The 21,120-nt window shown below is 33.0% G+C and overlaps 2 protein-coding genes across 2 annotated transcripts; one reads left to right on the top strand and one right to left on the bottom strand.

Annotated features, from left to right (window-relative positions):
- Window positions 1-584: 584 nt before the first annotated feature.
- LOC132722502 (E3 ubiquitin-protein ligase TRIM71-like) lies at window positions 585-7,095 on the bottom strand. Its single transcript, XM_060707011.1, has 2 exons — window positions 6,927-7,095; window positions 585-3,357 (listed from the first exon to the last, which is right to left on the bottom strand). The coding sequence occupies exon 2, from the start codon at window positions 3,347-3,349 to the stop codon at window positions 1,577-1,579; it is 1,773 nt and encodes a 590-aa protein (XP_060562994.1). The 5' UTR covers window positions 3,350-3,357; window positions 6,927-7,095; the 3' UTR covers window positions 585-1,576.
- A 2,448-nt stretch (window positions 7,096-9,543) lies between these two features.
- LOC132722501 (uncharacterized) lies at window positions 9,544-20,618 on the top strand (the record flags this gene model as incomplete). The annotated part of the gene is made up of 10 exons (XM_060707010.1): window positions 9,544-9,673; window positions 11,395-11,558; window positions 11,798-11,865; window positions 12,190-12,301; window positions 13,047-13,166; window positions 15,323-15,648; window positions 17,211-17,699; window positions 18,389-18,597; window positions 19,168-19,726; window positions 20,464-20,618. Coding segments are annotated over exons 1-10 (2,241 nt in total), but the record flags the coding sequence as incomplete, so codon positions are not given.
- Window positions 20,619-21,120: the final 502 nt, after the last annotated feature.

Below are 21,120 nucleotides of genomic sequence, written 5' to 3'. Positions count from 1 at the left end.
GTAAAGAGGCCAAAGACAGGTTCATGACTGAATGTGACTTTTTTAGAACAATAAATCTAGCTGATTTATAGGCCTTTGTGAAACTAGAAAATTCCTGGTTGAAGTTTTGCATGCAAGATCATTGACATTTAAAAAAATGACCTCTAAATTGTTTGACAAAAAACAAAACAAAACAAAGTTTACCATCTTGTTTCAAAATAATGACTAAGATAAATCTTTTAACAGTTATATTGATAAAATACAAACATGTTTTCATCGACTACAGAATAGATATATTCATAAGTTATATCATCTCTATTTAAACGTAGAAGTTGAAAAAAGGACATTTACATAATGAACAAAATCAAAGAAAAGCATATTTGAAAAAGAAAATATTAGTTAATTAAAACCAGCATGAAATAGAAAAGGGGATGGGTTCAGAAATCTGGTCAAATTTGTTATATATCATTGCTTTATCTTCAATAATAATTCTGAACATACAATGTATGTGCAAAAAAAACCCTCATTTTCATTTAACATCTTGTGTCAGAAATAAATTAATTTTAAATTATAATACTACCTAAATTTCACTCATTTTACAAAACCCAGTCTTCGAAATTAACGCCAGTCCGAGGCCCGAGGCCACTAAATTTAGCATCGGTCCGGTGATTATTGCAAGGTTGGTGGTCCGACGGGCCAGTAGATTTTTGGCCATGAAAAAATATTATAAGAAAAATTCATCAAAATAATGAAGCAGGGTTCTCTAAAAGATTGATCTTTTTGCCTGTTTTGCAAATGAAACCCATCAATTCTGTCCTAAATGTTCAAAATACAGCGCAAGATGTCTAAATTGTATTGAGTAATGAAGGCCGCCATTTTTTTTCTTGGATATTTTCCGTACCTTATCGTACAGTTACGGAAATTAAACCATTGTTTATTATGGTCATTATTTAGCTATGATTTTGTGATTATTGAGTTAAGTAAATTTTTTTATGTGAAAGTGATTTGTTTGAAGCAAATTGCTTTGTTCATGTTCAATTCTAGTAAATTTTGCCTAAACATTTGGTCCTTATAAATTTTTCAAAGCTGTCAACATATGGCCCAAAATACAAGAAGTATTATGCTTTTTTCAAAATTATCAAGGGAAGCATGATAAAGTGTTTTCCTTTACCCATCAATTTATTACCTATCTATGTATTTGGTCCGGCTAAAAATCACCAGGTCCAGTAAGATTTGAAATTTTACTGGCCCGAATGTCCTTTGCTTTTTAAAGTTTTTCGTGAAGACTGAAAACCTTTAAAAAGTATATTTTAAACTGCAAATATCTCTATTATTTTAAATATTTTATTTTCTTTTGAAAAATGAAAGAGAAATTTATAATCTGACAAGACAAAACAAAAGAAAACATTATCATAAATCATCAATGGAAAAAAGCCCCTCTCACCAACCCTGGTATAATTTTGTAAAAAAAAAAATAATTGCGTGTATACATTGTATATACATATATTTTACTTGTGTGCATATATACATATCATTTAACATATAATTACAACTGTTTATGTTTTGTTATGTCCACATTGATTACCATTTCTTGGTTCTACATCATTTTATACATTTTGATATTATTGTTACTCTCTGTGTTGCTGTATGTACTTAAATAAAGTGTACTGGTCTCAGCACACCAACATACAGCATAAGGATGATCCTCTACATTCTCCAGTATAGTTGTCCTGTCTTTACAGTCACCACTTGCTCTATATATACATTTAGTCAATTCATCACTCACAAAGAAGGACCCGTCATCTAACAGTGAAATACCCCTTGGGCTTCCAATGTCTACATTCCTTCCTATCATCTCTCCCTGCCAGTTAAACCATATAACTGCATATTTGCCGTCATCAGATACATAGATTGAATGACTGTTTGTGGTGACATACCTAGGTTTACTGAAAATACTGTCACCATTGGAATCTTTCTCAACTGTAATTTTAATATTACCTTTCAAGTCCATGATTTGGAGTTTAGTAGGATTTAAAAAGGTAACTGCAAGTTTACCCTGATGATGGCTTATTCCACTGCACTTTCCATCAACTTTCAGTTTGTTTTTCATTGAGAGAGAGTTTGAGGAGAAGGAAATGAACTGTATTGTTTTAATTTCTGGTAATGTAACAGCAAGTGTATCTCTGGTCACCATAAGGACATCCCAGGGGTTTGATACAAGCTGTTGTTGTTTAATTGCTCCACTTTTTATGTCTATCATTTTAATTGAGTTATTACTGTAATCTGCTACAAATAATTGGTTCTGAGGAGAGACAGTTATACCAGTTATATCGCAACCATCTTCATCTGAGGATGTTTTAACATTGATGTTTCGAGGGGTTGACATTTTCATTGGTAATGCAGCCTTTTTCTTGGTTTGAGCTTGTTGCTTTATTTCCTTTTTTATCAGTGTTCCTAATGATTTCTCATTCTGAAGGAATTTTTTGATTGCTTGATTGGATTCAAAAGTGTATTCATCAACATCATTGGTTGTTGGTAGTTGTTTTGTTAAATTTTCATTGTGTAATATCAGTTGCTGAGCTATTTTCAATTCTGTAAACAGTTGGTCAGCTTTCTTGTTGGTGTTGAGATGCTTTAGAGTATCAGCTGATGCTTGGAGTGATTTGTTCAAGTCATCACACATTGTTTCTGTTGTTTTCAACTTTTTGTTGTTGTTATGTTGGATTTTTGTTGCAGTATCCTTAACCTCTTTTTCTAGTTCATCTAATCTCTTGTTAATCTCTGTCCTGAAGTTCTCTATTTCTGCTAAAGCATCTTCCAGAGAAGTTGTTGATTTAGCAACTCTTTGTTTCAAATCTTTTGTAATCTGGCAACATTTGTCTGTCAGTTTGTTAATATCTTTTAGAGTTTCTTTGAACTCAGTGCTGTCTAAAGTCTGTCCTGATATATCAGGTATGTAGTCCACATGGCAGGATGTTGTTGGGTGTTCAAGGGTCACACAAACACTACATATAAGTGTGTTATGGTCATGACAGTAGAACTTGATCACTTCTTTGGTATGTTTGGTACAAGGCTTGGATAAATCACCATTTTTTTTACCTGAAGTAGATTTTATTGACTTACTGAGGTTTTGTTTATGTGGCATGTGATCTTTATCTAGAAGTTGGTGATGGCGTAGTGGTTTTGGTTTTCTGTGAGTGTTAAAGCAAGTTTGACATAAATGTTCCTCACAATCGACACAGTAACCAAAGGCAGGTAGTCTGATGTCATCTCTGTCACATATTTTACAGAATATGTCAAAATCTTCAGCAACACCTCGGGATAGTGTAGATGATAGCTTCTTGGATTTCTTTTTACCAGGCACAGCCATAATGTAACCTAGAATAGAAAAATAGTAGATTCTAGAAGTGTTCGACAGTGGCTATGCATTCATAAGGAATAAAGAAACTTGAAAGAAAATAATTTTCTGTCTAATTCTTGCTGTAAATTCATTTTATTTTGTGGACATGAAAATGTGTGGGTTTTTTTAAATTGAACAAAATGACTTTTCTAACAGTTTTTTCCCCCAAATGTCATCATTGTACTTTTACTTTGTGAAAAGCTTTTTAAGTTGAGGATACCAATTCCCTAAAAAGTAGGGATGTCATTCGGAGTCCGGATATCCGAACATTCGGATCACGGTTCGGTGTCCGGAGCCGATTTTCGGATCCGGATGTTCGTATAAAATATTTCAGAATATTGAGAAAATGTGAAAAATGAATGTCAGACATAATCCCCTTCGGACAAAATCCCCTTCGCATACCCGGACAAAATCCCCTTCATGGGTGGACATAATCCCCTTCATGTTTTTGCAAGGCTGGACAAAATCCCCTTCACTACCTGGACAAAATCCCCTTGTTTCATAGGTTTCTAATGTATTATTATGCTCCATAAAAATTGATGAATAATGTATTATTATACTCCCTAAAAATTGATGAATAAAGAACTTTTTTTTTTTCATTTATAATTATGTATCAATAGTTAACCTTTATTTAGTTTAGAAGTTTTCATTAAAATTATGGTAAATTATCAACTGCATAGCACATATTTGATTAGGCATTTCTTTAATTGTTTTAAATTGATTAGTATGAAAAACATTTTTATTAGCCAATAATTGTTTCATTGATTGTATAAGTTGATAATTCTAATTGATATATATGATCCATTGTTACAATTTCTATTGATGAAACAGTGATAATTTAATCAAACCAAGATCACTGCAATACTTGATTGATTATGAATGCTTTAACAAAGCAATTTTAATGTGATCAAAATGTGCTAATTGAATGTGCTTTTCTGCTGAAATATTTTCTACTTATTTATACATTAAGATATTTACCACACAGCATAATGCAGTATGTCGCTCTCATACCCACTTTTTAACTTTATAAACACTTTATAAACACTTTTAAAGAAAATTCATCTGAGGGGGATTTTGTCCTAGGTAGCAATTTTATGAAGGGGATTTTGTCCACTTCAAAATTTCACACATGAAGGGGATTATGTCCACCCATGAAGGGGATTATGTCCAGATATACAAAAATACATGAAGGGGATTTTGTCCGAAGGGGATTATGTCCGTACACCGTGAAAAATACATGAACTGTCACATGCGCTGAGATAATCGACGTAGACTTGGTGTTGACACCATATTGCATATTGTACCTTAATTTGACAATACACATCATAATCTCTGCAGGCTCCCCAAAAATCAATAATTACTTTAATAATTGCGAGTCGTGTATGACACATATTGTTAATAAACACCAAATAAATTTAAGTTTTGTAGGATTCAAGATGAATATTCCGAGTCCCGTGCGATTGTCATCGGAAACGATTTTACATTTTTTTAGTCCAAATTTAGATATTTAATTAGGCAATTGTTTTCATATATTTCGGCTTTCTGACCCATCGTCTCCTTATTATGAGAAAATGAAAAATCTGCAGAAATAAAATTCGCAAATAAAGAAATGCACTTACAAATTATAATATGTTAATAATCACAGCTTTTATTGAAATTGATACGATAATTATCCGACAAAATAACTTTCTCCTATAGTATTAATCAAACATGTGCCTTTTTTAAAAACTTTTTTTTTTCACATTTCTTTTTCACTTATGAACACTTAAAATATGTGTAATTCGAATGTCAGACATAATCCCCTTCGGACAAAATCCCCTTCGCCTATCCGGACAAAATCCCCTTCATGGGTGGACATAATCCCCTTCATGTTTTTGCAAGGCTGGACAAAATCCCCTTCACTACCCGGACAAATTCCCCTTGTTTCATAGGTTTCTAATTATTATTATGCTCCATAAAAATTTATGAATAATGTATTACTATACTCCCTAAAAAATTGATGAATAATGAACTTTTGTTTTTTTATTTATAATTATGTATCAATAGTTAACCTTTATTTAGTTTAGAAGTTTTCATTAAAGTTATGGTAAATTATCAACTGCATAACACATATTTGATTAGGCAATTTCTTTAATTGTTTTAAATTGATTAGTATCAAAAACATTTTTTTTTAGCCAATAATTGTTTCATTGATTAAGTTGATAATTCTAATTGATACATACTGTCCATTGTTACAATTTCTATTGATGAATGAGTGATAATTTAATCAAACCAAGATCACTGTACTACTTGATTGATTGTTATGAATGCTTTAACAAAGCAATTTTAATGTGATTAAAATGTGCTAATTGAATGTGCTTTTCTGCTGAAATAATTTTTACTTATTTATACATTAAGATATTTACCACACAGCATAATGCAGTATGTCACTCTCTTACCCACTTTATAAACCGAGGGGGATTTTGTCCTAGGTAGCAATTTTATGAAGGGGATTTTGTCCACTTCAAAATTTCACACATGAAGGGGATTATGTCCACCCATGGAGGGGATTATGTCCAGATATACAAAAATGCATGAAGGGGATTTTGTCCGAAGGGGATTATGTCCGTACACCGTGTAATTCATGTAAGTTTCGGCAACTTCTTTGATGATTCGAATCAAACAGCCAGGTCTACATATGTTGGTAAATATCAAAGATTGGCAGATTCTTTTGAAAAGCCGGCTACACACCTGTCAAAGGTCATCGTGTGTAAATTGTATACATGTTATTGAACAATGGAAACTTTTAATTTTTTTACGGGTGTTATTTTGTTTTCACAAATGTGAGCAAGTTTTATTGTGTATTAAAGCACTAATTAAGGAATTTAGACAATCGGCGATGAATTTCATTTTTATTTCATTTGAAATCGTAAGTATCATACGCACTTAATTTATCGATAACAGTCATATTCTATATAGAAAAGATAAAATCAATACCAAAATTATTTTGATACGTAACATTCAATTAAAAAAGAAATGAAAGGAAATACTACACTTTGAAAAAGGTCGCGTAAAAATGGTTACGTCATATCAGCCAACTAAGAATATAACAACAATCCGAACATCCGGATGTATCCGGATGTTTGATTCGGATATCCGGATGGCCGTTTCGGCTCCAGATGACATCGCTACTAAAAAGAAACCAATATTATACCATACCGGTAACCTGCTGAATTTCTCAAATGGACTAGTCTATCTTCCATTTTGGGAGTTGTCCATTATCAATATTGGGGGTATCAAGATTTTAAAAGGTTAGTTTTAGCCCAGTAGCAAAAGCTGATTGTTTCAGCTCTGGTAAAATTGGACCATTTTAAGGGCCTCTGTCACATCGCTGTTGACACATCAAACCCAACATAGTAAAAAAAAATCCAGTTTGAGTTGTGGGTGGGGGCATAGAAAATGTCTCTCAAGGTTATTCATGTTTAATTTATTTAGAATAATGTATTATTAATACAATTAGTAAACTTTATTAAAGTATTAAACATAGATATTGAGTTAATTTACTCACCAGTTTTCAGTGATTTATACTTTCCATTAGGATATTGAAAAAAATGTCTTCATAAGTTCCTGATCTGACAAGTCAATTTTCGTATCTTCAATGGTTTGTTTTGCCTATCAATGGTTTGTATTTTAAAACTTGTAAAGATCGATTTATGAAATATCATGTATCATGTTACACCCACAATAGAAATTCAATACATTACATTTAAAGCAGTAGTTTAAGGCCTCTATCTTTTCAACCTTTTTTAATTGGTATTCAGATTTTATGAATTGATTATTTAAACAAATGAATAAAAATGCCTGCTTGTAAGAAATACAATAGATAAACCCAATGATATAGCTGATTTAAAACATTATTTATGTAGCTCTTGGTTGGCTTATAAAATGATTTCTATAAAGTGGAAATATCACAACATGTTCGTATAGTATAAATGGGACAATTTTAAATGACATTATAAAAGACTGTTTATCTTGATTTTTGTGTTTGGCTGTTATTAAGTTAGTTGCATAAAAGAATAAGGTAAACGATTTAAAGAGCTCAAAAGGAGGGACCTATTAGGAACTGTATCTGTTTAAAACATTTATTGTTTTCTTATTAATGTCTCATTATCTACATTCCGTTGGTATGCGTAGTGAGATTTATCAAGACAGACTTAAAGTTTATTTATCAGATTCTCCATTCAGCGTCTGATCGTGAAACACCCGTTTTTGTACCCCGCCTTTTCGAAGCAAAAAGGGGGATAAAGAAATAGGCTCCGTCCATCTGTCCGTCACCCTTTCGTGTCCAGTCCATAACATTGTCATTTATCAAAGGAATTTGAAATTACTTGGCACAAATATTTGTTATAATAAGACGATGTGTCATGCGCAACAACCAGACCCCTACCTCCAGGGTCAAGGTCGCACTTGTTCATTCAAGGTCAACATTTTTTATTTGAGGGTATATGTAGTGTCCGGTCCATAACTTTCTTATCCTTGAAGGGATTTTGTAAATACTTGCCACAAATGTTCACAATAATGAGTCGATGTGCCATAAGCAACAACCGGTCACCTACCTCCAAGGTCAAGGTCACCCTTGGAGGTCAATTTGATATAAACATAGTCTGTTACAGGGTATATTTTGTGTCCGGTCAATAACTTTTTCAAAGATCAAAGGATTTTAAAAATACTTTGCACAAATAATCACAATAATATGACGATATGTCATGCGCAACACCTGCATCCCTACCTCCAAGGTCACACTTAGAGATCAAAGATTGACATAGTCTGTTGTAGGGTATATTTTGTGTCCGATAAATAACTTCTTCATAGTTCAAGGGATTTTAAAAATACTTGGCACAAATAGTAACAATAATAAGACGATATGTCATGCACAACACCTGTACCCCTATCTCCAAGGTCAAGGTCACACTTAGAGGTCAAAGCTTAACATGATAGATTTTTAAATTCCATGTTTCATTTTATAACTTTAATAAATTTATTGTTGCATTTGCAGATCTAGCATTGGTCATAATTTTGGACTGAAAGTCTTGAGATCCATACCTCAATCTTTTGAAATAGCACAATCTTTTGAAAAAGCACAATATTATGCTTCATAACTTCCCGTAGTGGGGGACGTTGGTAACTCTGTTACAAATTCTTGTTCATATATCTTTGTGTATGGAAACAGGATGAACAAAATACTTCCATTCTTCATGTTGATTGTATGAACCAAATCTTAGAAAAATTGGCTAAAATTTTACTGAGCGAAATTTTTATGCCCCCGAAGGATGGCTTATAGAAATCGCCTGTCCGTCCTTCTGTCTGATAATCTTGACCACGCTTCATCACCAAAACCGATTGGGGATTTTTGTGACCATGCCTAGTTGTAAATACTCTATTGATTTTCTGTTTGATTCTTTTTTCTTAATGGTCAATTTTCAAGTAAAATAAGCTTGTTCGTTCTTCATCACCAAAACCGCTGGGGGATTTCAGTGAAATTTCAGAGGAGTGTTTGTCACCAAGCCTAGTTGTGCAAACTCCCTTGATGTTTTGCTTGAATTTTTTTAGCACATTTATGACATCTTTATGGTCAATTTTCGAGTAAAATAAGCTTGTCCGTGCTTCATCACCAAAACAGCTGGGTGAATTTTGGTGTAACTTTACAAGATGTTTGTCACCATGCTTAGTTGTGCATATAATCTTGACTTTCTGCTTGATTTTCTTTTGCTCAGTTATTGCCCCTTAATGGTCAATGTTTGAGGAAAATAAGTTTGTCCTCGTTTCATTACCAAAACCGCTGGGGGATTTCAACAAAACTTTACAGGATTGTTTGTCACCAAGCCTAGTTGTGCATACTCCCTTGATTTTTTGCTTGAATTTTTTTTCACAGTTATGGCCCCTTTGTTATCAATTTTCGAGTAAAATAAGCTTGTCCTCGCTTCATCACCAAAACCGCTTGAGGAATTTTAGTGCATCTTTTGAACCAAGTGAAGGAAAATTGAATTTTACTCAGCAGTCCATACTGCTCTGATACTATATTGATGGATAAGACCTGTTTTTCATAGCCACAAAAATAATACAATGTCAAACATACTGTTGAGTATTGTAAAACAAGAGTAGTGAAGATATTATAATATATTTTTGATACACATTATAGCTGAGTGTAATGATGATGACTCGGAGATAGATGGCGCTCTATTCTTTGCTGTATGCCGTGGTAAAGTTAGCGAGGGGATGGATTTTGCTGATGACAATGCCAGAGCTGTTATTACAGTAAGTCTCCCATTCTTATCTGCAATAACGTTAACTCCAAAATAGTATTATGTAATCTTTGGTCACCAAAAATTAGGTTCATATTTCTTGTATATATAGGAATGACAAAAAGAGGATGGGACCAAGCAGCCTAAACCATCCCTGATTTTACTTAATTAAAATGAAAGATGTAAGCAGTAAAGCGGCAGTCCTAGTACTATTTCAACCTCATTTGCATTTGTATATAGGTTGGTTTACCTTATCCTAACTTCAATATTTGTATATGATAATCAATTTATAGGAAGGAACACCTTATCGTAGCTTTTATATTTATGTATAAATATGTATTTATACCCTGGAAACGAAGTTTGGGGATGTATATAGGAGTCACTTGGTAGTCAGTCGGTCCCATTGCATTTTCCTTGTCCGGAACATAACTTGAAGACTAGTTGGAATTCAATACAACTTCATACAATGGTCAAGCACATTCAGAGGAAGTGCAGTGTACAAAAACCATAACTCCATCTTCAATGATTACAGAGTTATTGCCCTTTGTTTCTTTTCCTTGTCCGGAGCAGAACTTAAAAACTACTGGTTGGAATTCAAAACAACATCATACAATGGTCAAGCACAATAAGGGAAAGTGCAGAGCACAAGAACCATAACTCTATCTTAAGTAATTACAGAGTATTTGCTATTGTTTCTTTTCCATTGTTTTCTTTTGTTCGGACCATAACTTGAAGACTGATTGTTGGAATTCAATATAACTTCATACACTGGTCAAGCACATTGAGAAGAAGTGCAGTGGACAAGAACCATAACTCCATTTTAACTTATTACAGAGTTATTTCCCTTTGTTACTTTTCCTGGTTCAGAGTATACTGGTTGGAATTGAAAACAACTTCATACAATGGTCAAGCACAAAAAGAGAAAGTGCAGTGCATAAGAACCATAACTCTATCAAAAGTAATTACAGAGTTATTGCCCTTTGTTACATTTCCATCACTTTTTATCCGGAGCATGACTTGAATACTAATGGTTGGAATTCAATACAACTTTGTACAATGGTCAAGCACAATAAGAGAAAGTGCAGTGCACATGAATCATTACTCCATTTTGACTAATTACAGAGTTATTGCCCTTTGTTACTTTTTCTTGTTCGGAGCATAACTTGTTAACTACTAGCTGGAATTCAATACAACTTCATACAATCGTTAAGCACATTAAGAGGAAGTGCAGTGCACAAAAACCATTACACCATTTTGACAAATCACGAAGAGTTTGAAGATACACATTCATGTCCGGACTGTAACTTTGTCATGGATGGAAGGATTTTAGAATGACTTGGCACAAATGTCTACCACATCAAGACGATGTGTTGGGGCTAATGCTCATGTCAGTCTTTTTGTCCGTGTTTCCCCACTTACACAACAATCATGTCCAGACTGTTACCTTGTCATGCATTTAGGGATTTTGAAATTACTTGGCACAAATGTCTAATGCATGACAACATTCTGTCGCGTCCAGGAACCACGTCCCTTTTCATAATACCTGCATGCTTAAGAAACCTTTGGGGAGGGGGGGGCATTTATTACTTATGTGACAGCTCTTTATTGATTTATGTTTATCTGTTTATAGGTTGGAATACCTTTCCCTATTGGTACATTGTATATGCTTATCTATTGAAAGGTTGGAATACCTTGTCCTAACTTTAGTGTTGATTTATGTTTATTTGTTTATAGGTTGGAATACCTTATCCTAGCTTTAAAGATGTCCAGGTGAAGCTTAAAAGAGAATACAACGACAAACATAAGATTGATAGAGGACTTCTAAGTGGAGGTGACTGGTATGAAATCCAGGCATTTAGGGCCTTAAACCAGGCTCTAGGAAGGTGTATAAGACACAGGTAAGTTCATACAAACTTAATAAAATTATAATGTTTAAAAATATTTGGTAGGTATATATATACATGTATATATATATATATTGGGATATTTTTGAAGTTTATTCAATTTTAGAAATATTAAATGTTCTTTTGATTTTTCTCATTGACCTATATCTTAGTTATAAAAGAAATACTTTGATTCTCCACAGAAAATTAAAATTATGGTTGTTTTATGTAAGAATGCTCTGTTTATCTTCCAGAAAAGACTGGGGAGCCTTGATCATTGTTGATGATAGATTTGTTAAAAGAACAGAAAAATATTGCAAGAGTAAGTATAGTAAACACTTCCTAATCCATATAGTCTGTATTCTGGCATATTGTCAAGTTCAAACAATTTTCCTCTTTAAGGATTGTTGTCCAGTCCAGACAATTTTCAAAGTCCAAGTTCTTGGTGTTGCTTTCTTTATTCTAAATACAATTGTTTCACTGTCCTGAAATACATTGACCATGTTACACTTATTATTGACTCCATTATGTAGAAGACCAGAAAGAAACAAAAACTTAATGTTATTTTGTCAAGTACAGAAAGATATTAAGGGGATTTTTAATCATAATTATACAGTTAAATTGTATGTTTTATGTGTATTAACAGGTTTGTCAAGATGGGTAAGATCCAAGGTACAGACATTTAATGTGTTCTCCGACTTTCTCACATCCATGTCAAACTTTACTGAGAAAATGATCAAAGAAATGCCCAAAGTTAGGTAAGTATATGTATATACCAGATTATTATATTGAACCTTTCTTGAAATAGTTTAGGATTTTAGTATTGTTAAATGTCTGTCGGACATCGTCTGTCGTCCGTCCACATTTGTTCGTTAACACTCTAGTGGTCACATTTTTGACTAAATCATCATCAAACTTTGTCAGGATGCTTGTCAAGGTAATTGCTCGCATCAGTTCGAACATGGGTCATCTCGGATAAAAAACTAGGTCACAGGAGCATAAATAGAAAAAATCGTGTTAACACTTTAGTGGCTACTGTTTTGATCCAAATATCCTGGAAATTGTTAATTTAGTTCACGTTTCATATGGATATGAAATGCTTCTGATTAAAAAAAAATCATTTTCTTTATTTGTGGTTAATATTAAGTTTTGTTATGATTATATATAATGTATCTGTATTTATCTGCGTGCGACCAGTGCAGACTAAGATCGGCTGGCACTGATGATTGTATGCATTGTTTACCACTTAGTAAGAACTTATTTTGAAATCTTTTCTAAAAAGATATTGAATGGTTTTTCCCAGGTTGAAAGATGGACAAGATAATGTTTGGTAAGAGAAGATATTGTCAACTTAGTGCAATAACTGGTTAACTCCTATTAATTTTAGAAGGACAGAACTTGTTACTGAACTAATGTGACGAATTATATGCATATCATTGGTGTACATACATTGTATGTCTAAACATATCTCTATGGTAAAAAGATTTACTTGATTATTTACAGTCCAGACACATCATTTATTCCCAGTACACCATGTGACGACAGAAGAGATTCTGTTTATAAGAGACATTCACTAGATAATTCATACTTGAATAGTACTATACAGGCTTCACCTTACTTCACGTAAGTATTTTGTTATCTCTGTTGTTGCTCATAAGACTTACTAAATAAGACCTAAGACGCTCCTCCATCCATTATTTCAGGCAAAGTTGGATACATGAATAGAATCTTAGATCTTCTGTTAGCTAGCTAGATTGTTTCCTCACATGAAAGGATCTAACAATTCTGTTAAAATTTCATAATTAACAGGCTGAGATTGAGCTTTTAGTTATATATAGTTTTGACCAGACTGCTTGAATATACAATTCAATTTGGTAGTCTTCTTACTTAAGGTGTAGTAGAGGGTCACTGAGGTCAAGGTCATTCATGCTTAAAATAGATTTATACATTTCTGCTCATAAAAATCTCGTTTATTCACCGATTTCTTTAAATGTTTGTTGGTAGATTCATTTAACAGATTCTTTTGACCTAAATTTTCAGTGGAGCAAGAGGACACTTAAGTCAATGTCAATAGTGCTGAAAATAGATTTTCATACTTTTAATTACTTGTTAATACAGTCTTTGAAAGTATTTTTTTGAAGATAACACAAGTTTTAAAGTTTGTTTAGTTATTTTATTTTTAGCTCACCTGTCACAAAGTGACAGGGTGAGCTTTTGTGATCGCTTTTCGTCCGGCGTCCGGCCGTCGTCCGTCCGTAAACTTTTGCTTTAAATGACATCTCCTCATAAACCACTGAGCCAATTTCATCCAAACTTCACAGAAATGTTCCTTTGGTGGTCACCTTTAAAAATTGTTCAAAGAATTTAATTCCATGCAGAAATCTGGTTGCCATGGCAACCGAAAGAAAAATCTTTAAATATCTTCTTTTAAACAACCCTAAGAGCTAGAGCTTAGATATTTGGCATGAAACATCTTCTAATGAGTGTCAACCAAGTTTGTTCAAATAAAAGCCCTGGGTTCAAAATTGGCCCCGCCCCAGGGGGTCATTGATTTTCCCTATATGCATATAGTAAAAACTTAAAAAATCTTCTTTTAAAGAACCCAAAGAGCTAGAGCTTAGATATTTGGCATGAAACATCTTCTAGTGAGTGTCTACCAAGTTTGTTCAAATAAAAGCCCTGGGGTCAAAATTGGCCCTGCCCCAGGGGGTCATAGGATTTCCCTATATGCATATAGTAAAAACTTAAAATATCTTCTTTTAAAGAACCCAAAGAGCTAGAGCTAAGATATTTAGCATGAAACATCTTCTAGTGAGTGTCTACTAAGTTTGTTCAAATAAAAGCCCTGGGGTCAAAATTGGCCCTGCCCGGGGGGTCATTGATTTTCCCTATATGCATATAGTAAAAACTTAAGAAAACTTCTTTTAAAGAACCCAAAGAGTTAGAGCTAAGATATTTGGCATGAAACATCTTCTATTGAGTGTCTACCAAGTTTGTTCAAATAAAAGCCCTGGGGTCAAAATTGGCCCCGCCCCGGGGGTCATTGATATTCCATATATGCATTTAGTAAAAACTTAAAAAATCTTCTTTTAAAGAACCGTAAGAGCTAGAGCTTAGATATTTGGCATGAAACATCTTCTAGTGAATGTCTACCAAGTTTGTTAAAAAAAGAAGCCCTGGGGTCAAAATTGGCCCTGCCCCAGGGGGTCATTGATTTTCCCTATATGCATATAGTAAAAAATTAAAAAATCTTCTTTTAAAGAACCCAAAGAGCTAGAGCTAAGATATTTAGCATGAAACATCTTCTAATGGGTGTCTACCAAGTATTTTCAAATAAAAGCCCTGGGGTTTAAACTTGCCCCGCCCCGGGGGTCATTGATTTTCCTTATATGTGTATAGCAAAAACTTAAAATCTTCTTTGAAAAAACCCAAATAGCTAGAGTTTAGATATTAAGCATGAAACATCTTTAAGTGAATATCTACAAAGTTTGTTCAAATAAAAGCCCGGGGGTCAAAACTGGCCCTGCCCCAGGGGTGTCATTGTTTTTAACTATATGTGTATAGTAAAAACTTAAAAAATCCTCTTTTAAAAAACCCAATGAGCGCTGAGATTTTAGATGTTTAGCATGAAACATCTTCTTATTGGTGTCTACCAAGTCTGTTCAAATAAACAAATAAAAGCCCTTGGGTAAAAATTGGCCCGGGGGGGGGGACTATATACAGGTGAGCGACCTCAGGGCCATCATGGCCCTCTTGTTAATTGTTTTTTTTAATTACAGAAGTCCACCATTGAATCAGTCTCCAGATTTGCAAAATTTATTTAGAACTCCTGAAACCTCAAGCAAGAAAAGATCAGTAACTAGCCCAGCTCCAATGTTTCCTGGAGTTACCTCCCCTACAGTGCACCAACAGGTGCTTGCTGGAGTTACTTCCCCTACAGTACAGCAACAGGTACTTACAGGAGTAACCTCCCTTAATATACAGCAGCAGATTCTGAATGTGATTAATTCAGGGACAGGACCAAAAGATCAGCCATATTACATTATTGTAAACCAAGGGACGTCGAGTGAACAAACATTTCTTATAGAACCAAACAAACATGGAGGTAAATGATCAGAAGTAAATCATTGAGTTTATTATATCATGAACTTGAATTATTGAAAATGACAAAAATTAGTTTACATTATTTGATTCCCATTAAAAATAGCAGTAATTTATCTTTGAAAATTTAAAGGGACTCAACTTCATTTTTTGGGACATGACAGGACTAAAATTTCTTTTTTCGTGATTAATGTTCCATTTGATGTAGGTCTTGACCAATAAATTGTGTGCAAATATCAGATTTTTCACTTACTCTATTGTTTTTTTTCTTCAATGTATTGATTCTAATTGTGAAAAATGACTAAAATCAGACTAGGAATAGCACTAAAATGCGCTTTTCAATTTATATACAGTAAAATGCCATCTAACGACTACGCCACAAATAGGACCACGCCACTATTAGGGGCACTTTTTAAAAGTACAAAATATTTGCCTTCTTTGTTCATTGAGAAAAATGACCAGTATACCGACCACGTCTCTAATCCGGCATAACAACCACTTCTGTCAGACATTTGTGTGTATTTCTCATCAAAACATTAACCTGTATTACGACCATGCAACATAATGGCCAGAAATCACTTGGTGTTTATTGCCCCCCAATTAATTGTCGTAATCTTCCCTCTGGCGTAAACAAATACACCGGGTCAAATGAGGTCATTAATATATATCGATTGATTAGACGCTTGCTTTACAATGTATCTGTAGCATTCAAGCGTCAACATGATCAGTTTAAACCACTTCTGGCTAAATAATCTAAGCAGCTATGGTGTGAGAAACGATTAATTTGTCGGGGTAATTAGGATGTAATAAACAGGTGAATAGCATTTAAAATTGTTTGTTGTGCATCACAATTTATATCAAGTATGGTAAAAATTGGTAATTACACCAAATTATCAGTTCATGTGTGCTTTATTTCGATATGTAATTGATGTACTAATTATAATGAGAGTCATAACTATATTTAATACCTCATATTTTTTCTTCTAAAGGGGAAACTTGAAACACTAGCCGTAATTTAATATTTTCATTATACATGTATTAATGATGTATCATATTATCATACATTAAAAATGTTTTTGTTTAAAAAAATGTGTTTCTTGTTACTCATTTAATTAAGTACATTTACTATGTGCACAAAACTATACAAGGTATACATTTAGTTAAGTTGGACTTCGTTAGCTGTTAAAGTGACTTATTCACTATTAAGACCAGTTCACTATTAAGACCACTTTGAGTCAGTCCCGTTAGTGGTCTTAATAGAGAGAATTTACTGTATTTCTAAATTATTTTTTGCATATCTCTGTTTTATGTGCCTCAGCTGATCTATGTATGAAATTTAAATTTTGTGTCTAGAGTTTTGGACCTTAGTGGAGTTCCTTTAAAGTTTAAATCAAAGTTCTTTTTAAGTTTTTCTGTTTCTCTAGATACAAGGAAATTTTGCATAAAAATGTTATCTAGTAGTTAATGCTTCTGAAACCTTCTAGTACATGTATATACACAAGATATTTTCAGAATATTCAGATTTTTATTGAATATTTAAAAAAACATTAATCTTATTATTTGCAGTTTTATGTGATTTAGGCAATCAGCAGATGCCATCAATGGTTCCTCCAATTTTACCCTTAACACAAGCTGCAGGTCAACAAGTGGTGTTGAACATGCCTGGAACCAGTCAGCATCAAACTATTTTACTGACAATGCCTCAACTTCCGGTGCAGGGAACCATTTTGCCACAGTCTGCTGCTATTCAGGGAACCAGTCTAAAATCTGATTTCAGGGGAGTTAATCAGCTGGACAAAACAAATTCCACAGATGGTATAAAATCGGAAAATGTGTCTAAAGAAGAAAAGAAAGCAGATATAGTGTTTACTCTTGGGTCAAGTACACTAAGAGCAGAAGAACAACTGAAGAAATTTGTTAGTTCAAGTCAAGCTCCACGAAATCAGGCCTACTATGTTGTTGTAAATAAAGGGGAGACAAATGAGAGGGCATTCTTTATTGAACCAAACAAAAAAGGAAAATCTAAACCTAACACGGAAAAGAAAATTGAAGCAGGTAATAACATGTAATTTGTTTTTTTTTTTTGTATGTAATATGTACACTCAAGCACGGATTTATATAAATCCGTGACTCAAGGTATCTTATTTTGTGTTATTATGAGTACTTTAAGACTGTAGGTGTGACTTTAGACATATTTTGCTTGCATGTATATACCATCAATACCTATGTTTAGTTTTGGTAATAATCCACTGTTTTCTTCAAAGATTTATCTGCCTGTTACAGGCAAATTTGCATTTGGATCTGTTTTCTCCAGCCTCCTCTGAAAATTTGTTTTTACCTTTTTGTCTGGTAATAGATGATTGTAGCAAATGAATTTTACTCCTTTATATAGGTTCAAATATTGCAATATAAAAAAAACTATTGTCTTTTCTGTCCACTTAAGTTGGATAGTAAATTTGAATGTGTTGTTGGAATAAGAAAAAATTAATGTCTAAACTAGACTTTACTTTTATGGATGTGTGCACTTTGTGTGTTTTCATTTAAGATAAATTAAAAGTCTTTGTTGTGTTATTGAGGGCGTATATTACCTATTTTTCAAAGCTAAAACAAGCGCCAAAAGGTGTAAATTCAAACACTAATTGTAAAATGCCTTATAAGAAATGATGATATCTTCAATATCTTATTTAATTGGACTGACATGAGGTATTTGTTAACATTTGTTGATGAACTGATGTTATTTCCAGAGAAAACTGATGACAGTCTAGTTAAAACACTAGATCCAGTCAAAACAGAGGACAAAAAAACAGTCAAGGTAGAACAGGAAGTGGAAGTGACTGATTCTTCTACAGGAGATCCAGAACCTCAGAACAAGTTCCTAAAATTTTGCCAGCTTCCAAAAACCCCAGCTAAAGTTCCAGTGGCAGCTGTTACACCTCAGAGACAATCTGAACAGGTTTTTAATTAATCACATGAATGAATTCCAGAAATATTTAGATCAAACGAACTTAAATTAAGAGCTGCAGATCGAATATCACATTATCATATTATGTTTAGATTTGTTGCAATGATTTACTTACACTTATCTCTATGAAGTATAATTGACTGATTATGAAAAATACTGAGGATAACAACATTGTGGTGTTGTTTTTGTCTCCTACAATATTAACTTATCATGAGTCTCTTAGCAATGCAAGATTGTCCTCCTATTGTAGACAAACATTTGCTACATGACCTAAAGCCTAATAAAATGAATATAAGTGTTAGGCCTAAAATAAATGTATAGATTGTAGTGGAGATAGGGCTCCTTTTACATTTCACCATTCGTTTTTGTCAATAAACATTAATACTTGCATAAAATATAAAAACACACAGGTGTACATATTGCCCCACTGTTGTGGTGCTCTTGTTAACAGCAGGATTATACCCTTGTAGACTGTTAAATAATATTTTTATTCTGTGTGTAAGAGGATTTATCAAAAGGAAAACATGTAAATTTTTGTTAAGATATTGTTACTGTTTTTAGGAAATCAAAACAGAAACTGTTGACTCTGTGAAAATAGAACCAGGTAGTCTTCCCCAGACTATGTCAAAATCTTCACACAATCCTCAAACTACATCAACATCCAGACAGTTACAGCCTACATGTACATCACCTGTACTCTTTGAAGATGGCCAGACAGATGGACCAGCTCCTGACAGTGTAGATAAAACAAATAACCTTGCTGAATTAGATAAAGAACATAGCACAAAGAAGAAACCAATTTTCAAGAAAAGGAATACACTTTCTACAAAAACACTTAAATCTGAGATTGAGGACTGTAAGGGAACATCTAAAGATGGAGATAGTAATATCGATGGAGAAATTAATATTGATGAAGTAAATAATGATAAACATAATGCTGATGATTTTAAAGAAGAAAGTAAAGGAGGAAGAATGACTAAGCCTACAACAAGAGGAAAGGTAGATCTGTCAGTGGTAGATGAAGTTCAACAGGGTAGAAAGAAATCAGATGATGTCCTACAAGAAGCAAAAGATAAGAAGAATGTTGGGGAGGAATTATTAGATGGGGAATCAGCTTCAGGCGATTATTTTTATTTATGTTTTTATCATATACAGTCTTATACAGTAAAATTCATAAAACATTAGATGTTATTAAACATTTTTTAATCTTTTAGGAAAGTTTTCTAAAGTCAAAGTTTAAAGTCAAGTTTTAACAGTTTTACTTAATATGTTGTTTAAAGTAAGTTAGCATAATTAATATAAAATGTGAAATTTTCCGAAAAAAAAATAGCTAACATGATGCTGTTCATTAAAGATATACTATGTTCATCCTTGAGTTAAATATTTAATATGGAAATTTATAGAAATTCTTAATGAATATATCTTATTTGAATAAAAGAATGCCTTATGATTTATGAAGAATTTTATATTACTCGAAACTAGTAGCAAATGAAATAATTATACTCAACCTGGTGTTGTATATGTGTTCCTCACCTGTTTAAATCATTGTTGAATAGAAGAATGTATAAACTATGTATGGTAAGCTGCGTTCCCTATTACAGGTTAACTAAAGTTGGTCTTTTCTTTAAAAAGCCAGATTTTTTAACTCTATTCATATTGTGAACACATGTAGTGTGTAGACTTTTAAACATAACATATCTTCTTTGTGTGAAGTCAAAACATATTTATTTTATTTTTACAGCTAGACTGTGTAGCAATTATCAATATTTTCTAATATCAAACTTGAGCATAGTGTATCTTTAACATTGCTCTTCTCTTATTGATACATCTATTTAACAATTTTATGTCATTATAAAGGTAATGATGTGAATTCGGACGAGGAATTTCTCAATACACGAAGACGTGGTGGACGGAAACGTAAATCAACAAGTAAATTTCAAGAGTGGTCAAAGCGGTCAAGGAAAGGTGTCACATATGAAGATAATGAAAACATTGAAGAAAAAGAAAATAAGGTAATTTGTTTTTATTGCAGGTAGATATAATAGTAAATGCTTTACTTTTACTTTGTTGAGAGGATCAGGCTTTTTGGCTGAGTCATAAAAGGAACTCCACTGAGGTCCAAAAGCCTTATATTTGAATTTCTTCCATAAATCAGCTGGAGCACTTGAATAAAAAAAAATATGCAAAAGATTATTTAGAAATAAACATTATGAAATAAATTAAGAACTATATTTGTGAGCTATTCTTAGCCCAATTTTAGTGAACGCTTTTAAGTTTTGCGTCATTTTCAGTTAGATATTCATTCTGGTAAAACAGAATAAGCAAAAGATCTCAAATTTTGCGTACAAGCTATTAGTAAATACCTACATCAAGTGAAGTATCAATTTCGAAAAATTATTTCCAGTCCTGTTATGTCAAAAATCATGTCCTTTTAAGATAATTGTAGACTTCTGATCACATCACTTGCGGTTTTTTGCTTCGAAACTTCCAAATTTGGGTTTTTTTTTGTGAACG

This window comes from Ruditapes philippinarum, unplaced genomic scaffold (assembly GCF_026571515.1).
Source record: "Ruditapes philippinarum isolate M1 unplaced genomic scaffold, ASM2657151v2 ctg9356_1_1_1_1, whole genome shotgun sequence".
In the NCBI taxonomy this organism is placed as follows: Eukaryota; Metazoa; Mollusca; class Bivalvia; order Venerida; family Veneridae; genus Ruditapes; species Ruditapes philippinarum.
This window is presented reverse-complemented; position numbering and strand designations above follow the sequence as displayed.

Coding starts and splice junctions, on each gene's coding strand:
- LOC132722502 (XM_060707011.1), bottom strand. CDS start 3,349: ATGGCTGTGCCTGGTAAAAAGAAATCCAAGAAGCTATCATCTACACTA.